General features: G+C 47.3%; 1 protein-coding gene across 1 annotated transcript; it reads left to right on the plus strand.

Moving 5' to 3' along the window:
• Window positions 1–307: 307 nt before the first annotated feature.
• On the plus strand, window positions 308–12,296 carry LOC109749801 (uncharacterized). The gene is made up of 8 exons (XM_073498394.1): window positions 308–1,730; window positions 8,362–8,606; window positions 8,709–11,128; window positions 11,220–11,393; window positions 11,482–11,592; window positions 11,676–11,742; window positions 11,857–11,958; window positions 12,060–12,296. The coding sequence occupies exons 1-3, from the start codon at window positions 416–418 to the stop codon at window positions 10,230–10,232; spliced, it is 3,084 nt and encodes a 1,027-aa protein (XP_073354495.1). The 5' UTR covers window positions 308–415; the 3' UTR covers window positions 10,233–11,128; window positions 11,220–11,393; window positions 11,482–11,592; window positions 11,676–11,742; window positions 11,857–11,958; window positions 12,060–12,296.
• The last annotated feature ends 91 nt before the right edge of the window (window positions 12,297–12,387 follow it).

Genomic DNA, 12,387 nt, shown 5'->3' on the forward strand with positions numbered 1-12,387 from the left:
CAAAAAATTTCAGGCGACTTACAAGTAGCTATTGTCAAAAAGTATAAGCAGGGTAAAAAAATGAAGGAAGTAGAAACAATTGAGAATATTACTATATTAGGGAAGTTCGAAATGCATGATAGAAAAATGACTCTTTAAAACCTAGCAGCTGCTCTCAATAATACTACTCCCTCCGTTTATTTTTGTAAGTCGTCACAGACAACTTAAAATGGGCTGTTTTGCACATTGTCTGAAATGTCTTCAGGGTCTTATAAAAGTGAAGAGATGGAGTAGTGAATTAGGCAATTAACTCACCGGGGAGCACAGGCACGTGGGTGGCCAATGAGTTTCCCTACTTCTTGCTTGTTCGTCATTCTCCCTGGTCACTATAGTATATGAAGCAAGCTTAGCTAGCTAAGGTGAGCGCAAACATAAAATGGCATTCCAACTCAAGCTGCTTCCCTTCCCGGTTCTCCTCCTCCTGTCCACCATCTCCTTCTCCCACGCGAGCGAGCAGCCGTGCAAATGCCCCTGCTCCGACCAGGATCGGAGGAGCAACCACAGCTTGCACGCCGCCGCTCTCGCATTGCAAATGATCGACCAAGAATCCGGCGGGCTCGTACCGGTTGACTTCGACTTCATCCGCCACAACCTGTCGGATTCGGAGGCGAACAGTATCCCAGGGTTCACCATCATCGATGGAGTAGAGCTCTGGCAATTGCGCCCCGACGGAGTGGGGGTCGACGAGGCATCGTTCAACGTCACAATCGGGTACCATCCGCTGTCGAACCAGCAGGAGAGGCAGAATGAGGCGTATGGTGGCCCCACCTTCTTCATCCTTCCCGACGAGGGCACACTGGATCTTGGTGTGGCTCCGTACGGAGCAAACAGCTCGCTGGCGAAGCTACTGGTGGAAAACGGTTCCGCCAACTCGATCACCAACCGTACAACCCGGGCCGCCATCGTCTCCGGCAGCAGCTCTGTCTATGTCGGGACCGGTGTGCTGGCTAACCGCTCATTGACGGGGTTCACTGATCCCATCATGGTTGTTGCTATGAACATCCATGAAATGCCGGCTTTCAGCCCCAACTACACCATGTGGATCGACTATGATCGTGCAGGGCGACGGTTGTCGGTGTACGTTGATTTGCAGGGCAAGCCCAAGCCTGAAAACACCATAGCCGAAGTTCATCTAAATATCAGCAGCATCCTCTCCTCACGTGTCTATTTCAGCTTCGTGACAATGATTGGTCAGCTGCTCCCGGGAGGCGGCCTCAACTATATCGCAACGATTGAGGACCTCCCTCGCTACGACCCCGACCCCGACGAAGGCCGCTTTTTGTCAAGGAAGGTGACAATACTGTCTTCGGTCATCGGGTCCATAGCCGTCACCGCCGTCCTGGCCACCGCCGTGGCATGCTACTTCAACTCGAGGTACCGGCGGTGGCATAGAGACCTGGACCAGCTCGCCAAGTCCATGGAGCGCCTTCCCGGGGTGCCCACGAAGGTGGAATTCGCTGACATCAAGAAGGCCACCAGCAACTTCCACGAGGCCATGAAGCTCGGGGGAGGCGGCTTCGGAACCGTGTACAGGTGCACCCTGCCCGCCGCCGCTTCCAAGACGGAGCGACCCATGGATGTGGCAGTCAAGAGGTTCACGCGCGACGTGCAGAACCGCTGCTACGACGACTTCATCGCCGAGGTCAGCAATATCAACAGGCTGCGCCATAAGAACATCGTCCCCCTCGTCGGTGAGTACCTACGTGCTTTTCCTAGTCCATACGCGCGTATGCGTGCTTGCTAGCTAGTAGTAGTAGGAGGAGGAGGAGTATTTTGTGAGCACTTGCATAGCTACGTATATACAGTAAGTATATTCTAAATCACGAACGTCTTCATTCTTTAACATCAAATACGGTGCTTTAACACTAGTCATCCTGTCTTAACATCATACCAACGTGCAAGTATATGGGTGTAGGATAGGAGATAGAATTGCAGGCCACGGATCCAGCTACCATCACCCATTGTCCCTCTCCTCACTTTAATTGGTTTGATTTGATTCCCCTAAAAAACTACAAGTGGGCTTGACTGATGGCGTTGTCCTGGTTTTCACAAGGCAGTAAAAAAGATTGGATTTTTGCTAACAAAAATTTTTTACAGGAACTTTCAAGATTTATACAGGATTTAATTGTTCTAAACCAATTATATATTTATAAATTTTAAAATAACGATTTCATAATTATAGAGAAAAGGAGATCATTTATATCTAAGTCGAGTGAGAGTTGCCCCTAATTTGTTTATGAAAAGTAATACTGGAAAACAACAACTTGCCTATAATAGAAATGAAAAGGAAAAAACACCCCCACATCGCCCTCCTCTGGCGACACGAGGGTCGATACCTGCGCACGGCCGCTGACTCCCCTTCTTCCTCCTACTCGCGGTGCCGCCGCCAGAGGCGCCACCGGCGAAGCCTAGGCGGGCTCCAAGGACGGCAGTGGCGGGGGCGGTCCCATGGCAATCCCCGCCCAGCTCTCCCGACCTCGTGGCTGGTGGCGGCGGAACCGCGAACCTTGTCCGATCTACCCTGCACGCTCCTAGCTTGGGGATGGAGCGGGCCCATCCTTAGATCAACGCCACCATCAAAGACCACGCCATCCACCACCGTTACACCTGCCGCAAGCAGCAAATGTTGTGTCTCCCCCAACGTGGGCGTACATGAAGGCAGTTGCAGGCTTGCGGCGCCCAGATCTGGGCCACCAGCCTCGGCCGCCACGTACCTGGGCTCCTGCCAGACACCCACCAATGTCCGCCTTGGTGGTGGGAGCTGCGATGCTCGGGGGTGGAGCTCGCGGCTTGGGTGTTGGTTGGGTGCCATGGTCATGCGGGCGGCGTGGTGGCCAGCGTCCAACTGTCGGTGGCGTTGACGCGACGGGCTTGACCTGTTGTACTACGCTTCGGAGGAGAAGTGCTTCCTGGGGTGAAAGCCTACTCTGGCTCTGCCAGGCTGATGACGACAGCGGCTATGGGCGACATTTCCTTCTTGAAGGCGTCGTGGCTACTCTTCGTCCTCCATGTTGCTTCCAGGGAAACCTAAATCCTTGAATCACGCGGTGGCGGCGCTTCGGCGTCATTCCCTTGTTGAAGGTGCTGCCTTGAAGTACCCGGCTCATCGTACACGACTTCGTCTCTCCGAGGTGACTCGCTAACGGTTGAGAGTTCCGGTGACTCCAAGATTCTTCTCGTGTAGTGTTCTTCGAGTTTTCGTGGTTGTGTAGTTGTCCTTAACACTCTTGTATCTAGCCTTGTGTGCGTGTATTGTAGTGTCGTATTGTATGGCTTGGTTTGAATCGTTGTTTTATATATAAAGCGGGGCACGAGCCTTTTTCAGTATAATAGAAATAAAAAAGTCCATAAATGTATTAATGAATTAGGGGAAACAAAAGTATGCCGGAGAATTACGGAGTTATACTCCCTGCATGCTGAATGTATCTAGACACGTTTTAGTGTTAGATATATCCATATCTAGAATAATCTAAGACAATAATTTGGGAAGGAAGTAATAGATGATAACATAAGAACATTCACGGAAAATGACCACTTCTCTTTGTTATCACATGAATGTTCAAAATTGTTTGTGTTTTCCATTTTATGAAATTCTTGGATAGCCAAATTATTTTTATTCAAACTTCAGATGTTTCCAGCTTTTTTTGTCCATAATATTTTTTCATTTGCATGATCTTCTCTACCTTTTATTTCTTTCCCAAAAATACATCACTGGCTGGGTGGGTCGTGTGGAAACCACTAGCTTTGTCATCCTCAAACCGCTTTGATATTAACAATCCCAACTTAAAAACCCTCCGTTCCAAAATAGATGACCCAACTTATAAAGTTGAGTCATCTATTTTGAAACGGAGGGAGTACATCGCAATCAGCTAATATTGCGCATTAAGCATACACTTGAGTATGAGAAGTGTGCAAGTTCAGGAAAGCAATGCGATTCCAGCTTATGTTCTATGTGGATTGCGGTGGGGACAAATTAGATGTTAACCTCGATGCAAAGAAAACGATGAAATAGGCAATCCTGTGTTTACACATAATCTCTAACTTGCAACGTATCTACAATTCTACATACCTCTGCAACCACAACCACAGAAGGACTAATTTTTATGCATGCTACATACATACAAAATTGCAGGTGGTCATACAACAAAGGAGAGCCCCTGTTGGTGTTCGAGTTCATGACCAACGGCAGTTTAGACCAACATCTCTTCCCCAAAGAGGGCAGCGGCAGCGGCAATCACTAGTAGAAAACAGGGCTTAGGTCACAGGACAGTTTTCACATTAGTCCCGGTTCAGTCACGAACCGGGACTAATGTGAGCATTGGTCCCTGTTCGTGCGGCCAGGGCCTGCCGGGCCTCGTGGGGGCATTGGTCCCAGTTCGTCCGGCCCCTTTGGTCCCGGTTGGTGGGACAAACCGGGACCAATGGGCCTCGCTCCTGGCCCACCACCCTTTAGTCCCGGTTCCTACCACAAACCGGGACTAAAGGCCTGGTCCTAGTTGCGGCCAGTGTTTAGTCCCACCTCGCCAACCGAAGGGCGCTCACATCAGTTTATAAGGCCGTCCCTCTCTGCCTTGTTCAGCTTCTCTTAAAGTGAAAATAGATGCCCTTATACAGGGAATTTGACCTAAATTCACAGTAAATTTCATAGAAATTTATTATGAATTTAGGTTGAATTTTCTCTATAAGCGCATCTATGTTTTATTTTTTATATTTATAAAATAAATAAACCTTAATAAAATAAATAAAACTAAATAAACCTTAATAAAATAAAATAAAATAAACTATAGTAACTACAATAAATAAACCTTAATAAATTAAGTAAAAATAGCAGCAGTAAAATAAATAAAAATAGCAGCAGTAAAATAAATAAAAATAAAATAATTAAAGTAAAATACATAAGTAATTAGAAATAAAATAAATAAGTTTTTGTTGTAAGTAGAAACAAAACAAAACAAATAAAGCAAAAGAGAAAAAAAACAGAGGAAAAAATTACGCCACCTACTGGGCCACCACGGCCTGAATACGATTAGAAACCCATCCATGGGCCAGGATTCAGGCCCGCAGAAGGTCCAGTAGGCCCACAGGCATGTAGAGAGAGGTTAGGCCCATAAGCCTGCTTTAGAGAGGAGCTCGACAGCTCAGGCGCACCGCACCTTATAAACAGGTGCGGCTCTCTCTCAGCTAGCGAGGTGGGACTAAACTCACCACCACGCCGCTGTGCAAGGCCATTGGTCCCGGTTGGTGGCACGAACCGGGACCAATTCCACCCTTTGGTCCCTGTTGGTGCCACGAACCGGTACTAATGAGGCTGTGGGCCCACGAGCACCTTTAGTACCGGTTCGTGGCACGAACCGGTACTAGAGTTTCTTACTAAGCAGTTTTTTAGTCCCACCTCGCTAGCTGAGAGGCACTACGAGCGGTTTATAAGCCCTGAGTGCAGAGACGATGAAGAAGAGGCGCAATGCTCACGTTGCTTAGCTTCAAGCCTTGAGGAATAAGGTAGACTGCATGGAGCTATGTGCAGTGCAGTCTACACTATTCCGAAAGGCTTGAAGCAAATCAACGAGCATTGCGCCTCTTTTTTATTTTTAATAACTTATTACAACTCCGGACTTCTTGTGTTCCGACAAAATAAAATAAACTTTAATAAAATTTATGAAACTAAAATTAACAAAGTATTTTCTGTTCAAAACATTATAAGAAACCTCTATTATTATTGAAACTAAAATCATATAAAATTGATGCAACTAAAATTATCAAAGTATTTTCTGTTCAAAATCATTAAAAGCAAAAAGAATTTTCATAAACAACTTTTTTTGATAGAAACTTTTATAGCAAAAAGAATATCATAAAGTAAAATAAATAAGTAATTAGAAACAAAATAAAATAAAATAAATAAGTTTTTTTGTAAGTAGAAACAAAAAAAAATAAAGCAAAAAAGAAAACAAAAAAACTAAATACAACAAAAAAAAATTCATAAAGAACTTTTTTTGATAGAAACTTTAATAGCAAAAAGAATTATCATAAAGTAAAATAAATAATTAATTAGAAACAAAATAAAATAAAATAAATAAGTTTTTTGTTGTAAGTAGAAACAAAACAAAATAAATAAAGCAAAAAAGAAAACAAAAAACTAAATACAGCAAAAAAAAATGTTGGGGCGCTGCCCGCTTAGCCTTACAACCCTCAGGTTTGCAAATACAGGCCCAGAAGGGCTAGGAGGCTAAACGGGCAGCGCGCCAAAGTTAGGCCCAGAAGCCTGCTATAGAGAGGAGTTCGAAACAGCAGCCGCGCCGCGGCATTTAAACTGGTGCGGGCGCCCCTCGGCTAGCGAGGTGGGACTAAACTTTTGGCCGCGATGCGGACAGCAAAAAAATTGTTGGGGCGCTGACCGCAGCCGCAGCGGGGCAGCGCGCCAAAGTTAGGCCCAGAAGCATGCTATACAGAGGAGTTCGAGACAGCAGCCGCAGCGGGGCTTATAAACCACTCCGAGCCCCTCTCAACTAGCGAGGTGGGACTAAACTTTTGACCGCGACGCGGGCAGCAAGAGGCCTTTGGTCCCGGTTGGTGGCACCAACCGGGACTAAAGGGGGCCTTTGGTCCTGGTTCGTGGCACCAACCGGGACCAATCCCCCCCCTTTAGTCCCGGTTGGTGCCACCAACTGGGACCAAAGGCCGCCGCTTCCCGCCCTTTGCGCTGCTGAAAAGAGGCCTTTGGTCCCGGTTGGTGGCACCAACCGGGACTAAAGGGGGGCATTGGTCCCGGTTGGTGCCACGAACCGGGACCAATGCTCTGAGTATATAAGAAAACACTTGGCGTTTTTCAGATTCATCTCTGCAGTTGCCCCCCGATGACACCGCCAGGCTGCCCGAGCTCGCCCCGTCGACGCCGTCGCCGCCCTCTGCCTCGTCGACGCAGCCGCCCCTGCCCCGACCACGCCGCGGCCCCTGCCCCGACCACGCCGCGCGCCCCTGCCCCGACCACGCTGTCGTAGCCCCAGCTGCCCGACCACGCCGCGGGCCCTCGCCGTGCCTCTGCCTCGCCCTGCCCTGATCGACCACGCCGCCGTCGCCCCTGCCCCGACCACGCCGCCGTCGCCGCCCTCTACCCCGACGCGGGCCTTGCCTTCTGCCCCTGCCCCGACCACGCCGCACCTCTCCTTTGGTCAGGCCGGCGCCGCCCCCTGCCTCCCTATTTTTTTCACATATATATGATGTTTTTTTCCAGATTATATGTATATGTGTGAGTATATGTATGTGTGTATATCTGATTATATGTCCTCTTTTCAGATTTTTTTTTTTGCATTTTTATAAAAATGTATGTATGTTCTCTTTGTATATATATGTTCATGTATGCAAAACATAGATTTTTAGAAAAGTTTTATCTATATATGTTCTTTGATTTAGTCCATTTTAGGTTAGTTTCATTTTTAGAAAAGTTTTATATATTTCGGAAAAGAAGGAAGAAGAAGAAAAAGTTTTATATATATGCAAAAGTTACATTTTTAGAAAAGTTTTATATATCTAGCTAGGAAGAAAAGGAAGAAGAAGAAAAAGAAGGATAGGAAAAAAGAAAATAAGAAGAGGAAGAAAGGAGAAGAAGAGGAGAGGAAGAAGAGGAGAAATAAATAAGAAGAGGAAAAAAGAAGAAAAAGAAGAGGAGAAGAAGAAAGGAATAGAAGAGAAGAAGAAAAAATAGAAATTCTCCTCTTTTTTTTCTTCTTTTTTTTTCTTCGATCTTCTCCTCTATTCCTTTTCTTCTTCTCCTCTTTTTATTTCTTCTTCGTTTTCTTATGTTTTATCGGGTCTGTCGTCGTCGATATACCCCTCTCCCGATAACTTCAACACGAGGGGGGGTCGATATACCCCCTCCCCGCCGATAATATTATTTTCCCATGTACGTATGTCGTCGTTGTCGATATAACCCCCTCCCGATAACTTCAACACATGGGGGGGTCGATATACCCCCTCCCCGATAACATTATTTTCCCATGTATGTATGTCGTCGTTGTCGATATATATAACTCCCTCCCAGATAACTTCGACATGATGGACGGTCGATATTTATACCCCCTCTCGACCGTGATAACTTATACCACGGGAGCACCCCCCGACCCTCTCGCTCGACCAAAACTCTCGAGGACACCCAAACCCTAGAAAAAAATGATGTCGGTCTATCTCCTACCCCCTCCCGCCGCGCCCCTACCCTTGAAGCGTTGCCTAGGCCACCCCAAACCCGGAATAAGCTAGGTCTACGTTTGCACTAATATATCCACCTGCTGTCATGTTTGTGTAATAATTGCCATGTTGTAATATTTGCAGAAACAATGGAGCACGGACGAGATGAGCAAGCAGAAGAGGTGTTGGGGGACATAATCTTAGCCGGAGGTGATATCTTGTCGTATCTTAACGACAATGATGGTCTGGAAGAACAGGGTGAAGAAGCAGGCTACGGTGATCGAAGAGTGGAGGAGGAAAGACATGATTATGATGGCTCCGGTGACCCAATGCTAGTGCAAGAAGGAGCCCGTGGTGACGGCTCCGGTGACCGAACAGAGTCCGGCCAGGTAAATATATTAGTTAAGCCTGTGCTAACTAGCTAATTGATGCATTCATTGTTTTGGTATGTACACATATTAATTAACACTCGTCTTTCTTCTTTTTTCTAGCCCTCCGGATCGAGCACAACTTCGGTAAAGAGACGAGGCCCGAAGAGAAAGTTGCGCTCGGATGAAAGGTTTGAGATCACAGCAATCGCGCGCGACGGCCAACCGATTGAACCCCTCCGGACAAAGGATGCATTTGCTGCTCAGTGCGGGGTTCTAGTTAGGGACAAGATCCCGATCAGCATCCACCAATGGTATAAGCCTAAGAAGGAAGATCCTGAGGTGTCTTATGTCATTGATATGCAAAAAGATGATCTTTCGACTGAGCTGAAGGCAAATTTCACCCTACCGCCAGAGGAGGATCCGGAGAAGCCAGTTATAGAGCAATTAATCAAGTCTCATGCTCTTAAGAAGATGGCAGACCTATTCAGGAGGTGGAAGAATGAGCTGAAAACGTTTGTCGACAAAGAAGAGACACCAGAATTCATCGGCCGGTATGAGAAGATCAGAGATCACTGGCCCGCATTTGTGGCCCACAAGACATCGGAAAAGAGTAAGAAGATGTCAGCGACAAACAAGAAGAATGCTGCGAAGAAGAAGCTTCACCATCGCACGGGGTCAGGTGGCTACCTCAAAGCCCGACCTAAGTGGGCCAAGGCTGAGAATGATCTGCTTGAAAAAGGGATCAAACCACAGACAATGAACTGGACAGACCGTTGCCGGACTTGGTTCTTCGGGGCTGGCGGAACCTTGGACCCTGTATCAGGGAGGTGCGTTTGGACGAACGAGCTTTTGAGAATACCAGTCAAGAAGATTCAGCAATATATCGATAGAGCGCAGGAAGGGACGTTCGTTCCAGACAGAGAGAACGACGAGCTCACAATGGCCCTCGGGAATCCTGAGCACCCTGGACGGACACGAGGCACGCCAGGCTCCGTTCCGTGGAAGGCTGGTTTTCCGGACGCGGGCGGTTACAAAAGCCAGGACAGGAGGAAAAAAGTGGAGCAGATCCAAATTCAGAAGCTGCACGAAAGGGTTCAAGATCTAGAGGAACGAGACGGCAATCGAGATGCCGAAACTGCCCCCGAAGCTACACCGCCATCTCAGCGGAGAAGCAGCATGGCTTCCACCGAGTTGCTTCAGCTGGAGCATGCGGCTCCTCCTCGCTACCCCATGGATGCTATCACGGAGTCTCAACATTGCCACCTTATGGCGGAATGGCAGAACTTCAAAGTCAAGGCGGCTGTTGGCTCTGTTTTACCTCCTGAACCCGGCGCAACCTACCACTGCCGGCCGATTCCAGAAGGATATGCTAGGGTGATGGTGGATGAAATAACGGAGGGATTTGAGGAGCTCCAGCTTGACCACCCTACCGGTGAAGGGGAGACTCGGCTAGGTTCTGCTCTGAAGACTCCATGCCTATGGCGGAAGGAGCTCATCAAGCTTCCGAACTGGACGGCTCCGGCGAGTAAGGGCACTCCGCCTCCTCCTCCGCCTCCTTCTCCGGCAAGTGATCAGGGCACTCACCCTCCTTCTCCGGCGCGTGGCGGCACTCCGCCTCCTTCTCCGCCAGCGCCGGCGCGCTAGAGCAGCCAGCCTCCTCCTTCTCCGCCTCGTCAGCAAGGGCGGAAGAGACCCGCCGCCGCTGCGGCTGCTCCGGCGCGTCGTAGTCCTTCTCCTCCGCCTCGTAAGCAAGCAAAGAAGACAGCCGCAGCCGCTCCGTCTGCTCTGCCGGCGTCTAGCAGTACGGCTGCCAGAGGCGGGAGGCAATACAGATTCGGTCCTTCTCTGAAGACTCCAGAGAAGTTACCATACGAGAGGACCGAGGAGGAGAACGCGAAGATCGTGCGAGCCGAAGTGAAGAACTTCTTTGAAGGGGTGAAAGCAAAGAAACATCCACCTCCGGAGGAGAAGGTAGATCCGGTGAAAGCAAAGCGCACTCTGGCTGCCCTGACAAAACCACCAAAGTCTCCGCCGAGAGGCAACTATGAGCGCATTCTTGCAAAGACATATGCCGAAGCGGAGCGGTCGGGAAGTACTGTCAGTGATAAAAGGTTAAAAGAACGACGAGCTGGGAAAACAATTGCCCAGCTCGGCGAACAAGCGAACCAATCGTGCCCCCCGCTCAAGGTGTCAAAAGACATCGTCGCTAATGATCCGAGTATGGTGCCCGGTTATAGCAATCTTGGAGATTACCTGCCTGACGATGTACATTATGAAATCATGGAGGTGGACAAACACAAATACCATTACGGGAAGCCTCTCGTCAAAGATGAAAGATCTCTAAGCACGATGATGCGAAGACTACATGATTGGTACATGAAAACCTGCAGAGAGTCTGATGGGATGCATACTTTGACGCTGAGAGTTAAACCGGAGCATGACCTCGTTGGAATTGATCTGCTGAATGTTCCATTTGAGGATTTCTTCCAGTTTTACAATCAAAAGGCCCTCGATAAAACAACAATCACTTGCTACTGTCTGTAAGTAGTACTACTTCTGTCATTAAGTCTCTCTATATAGGTCAGCTCTTTCATTGCATGTATTTATACTTATCCTCACTATATTATGCAGATTGAAGATCGCCGAATTGAAGAAAAGACAAATCAGTGATATTGGGCTCATTAACACAAATCTCATAGATGCATATACGGTTGAAAAACATCCCAAAGAAGCCGAGGCCAACTTGCTACAATCGTTGGTATTAAATCAAAACAAAGATATAATACTATTTCCTTACAACTTCAAGTGAGTGTTACTGTCTTGTGCATATTCGGTTTCCCTTATTAGTCCAGGTTATGGTAATGTAATTGATGACTTATGCATGCATGCGCAGCTTCCACTATATTCTCCTAGAGATTAAGATTGAGCAGGGAGTAGTAACCGTCTTAGACTCGAGACGAAAAGATCCCCAGGACTATGCGAACATGACTCAAATGCTCGAGAAGTAAGTTAAATCGATCATTATCCATCATATCAGCAACTTTGTTCATTTCCTGATATCAAGTAATTGTTTTCTTTGTCTGGCAGGGTTTGGAGAAAATTCACCTCAAAAGCTCTGGGACTGCCGAAGAAGCTGCAATTTAATCACCCGAAAGTAAGTACTATAGTAGCATGTTCCGCGCATCTCCTAGTGATTCAAGCGCTAGTTTCATCAATACCATTTAGCATGCTTGCTTATCAGTTTGATTGACCTCTATTTCTTGTAAAGTGGTTGTGGCAGGAACCCGGTAATAATTACTGTGGATACTACGTTTGCGAGTCCATCCGCTACACGACCTGTGAGCGGGGCTACACTGAAGAACAATATGAAGTGCGTAAGCAATAATATTCACAATTTTATTTTATTACCATCATTTGTGTTGAGTTTCATTTATTCATATATATATGTATTAACCCCCTTCTTCAAATTAGATGTTTCGGAAGCGGGATGAACTCCTAGCACCAGATCGTATGCGAGAATTCAAGAGGAATTTGCGGCATTCTTCCTTGAGCACGTGATCGCTGAAAACGGAGAATACTATGTGGACCCGTGTTCCTACAATTTAATTAGGAGATTGTATTGTAAGAGATAATTATTGTATATATGTAGCCGGTAGTGTCGGATAGATATACGAGAACTTGTTGTTCGACCAATATCTCGGAGAAGGAGAGGTGGTCGATATCACTTCTCTCTGTATGCATATGTTCATGACGATCTTCTGTTTCCTTCATTTGATTACTAGCTAGCGTGTCTACTCCT

Source organism: Aegilops tauschii, chromosome 5, assembly GCF_002575655.3.
Source record: "Aegilops tauschii subsp. strangulata cultivar AL8/78 chromosome 5, Aet v6.0, whole genome shotgun sequence".
NCBI lineage: Eukaryota > Viridiplantae > Streptophyta > Magnoliopsida > Poales > Poaceae > Aegilops > Aegilops tauschii.

Coding starts and splice junctions, on each gene's coding strand:
- LOC109749801 (XM_073498394.1), top strand. CDS start 416: ATGGCATTCCAACTCAAGCTGCTTCCCTTCCCGGTTCTCCTCCTCCTG. Junction 1,731..8,361: donor GAACATCGTCCCCCTCGTCG/GTGAGTACCTAC, acceptor TAATATTTGCAG/AAACAATGGAGCACGGACGA. Junction 8,607..8,708: donor ACCGAACAGAGTCCGGCCAG/GTAAATATATTA, acceptor TCTTTTTTCTAG/CCCTCCGGATCGAGCACAAC.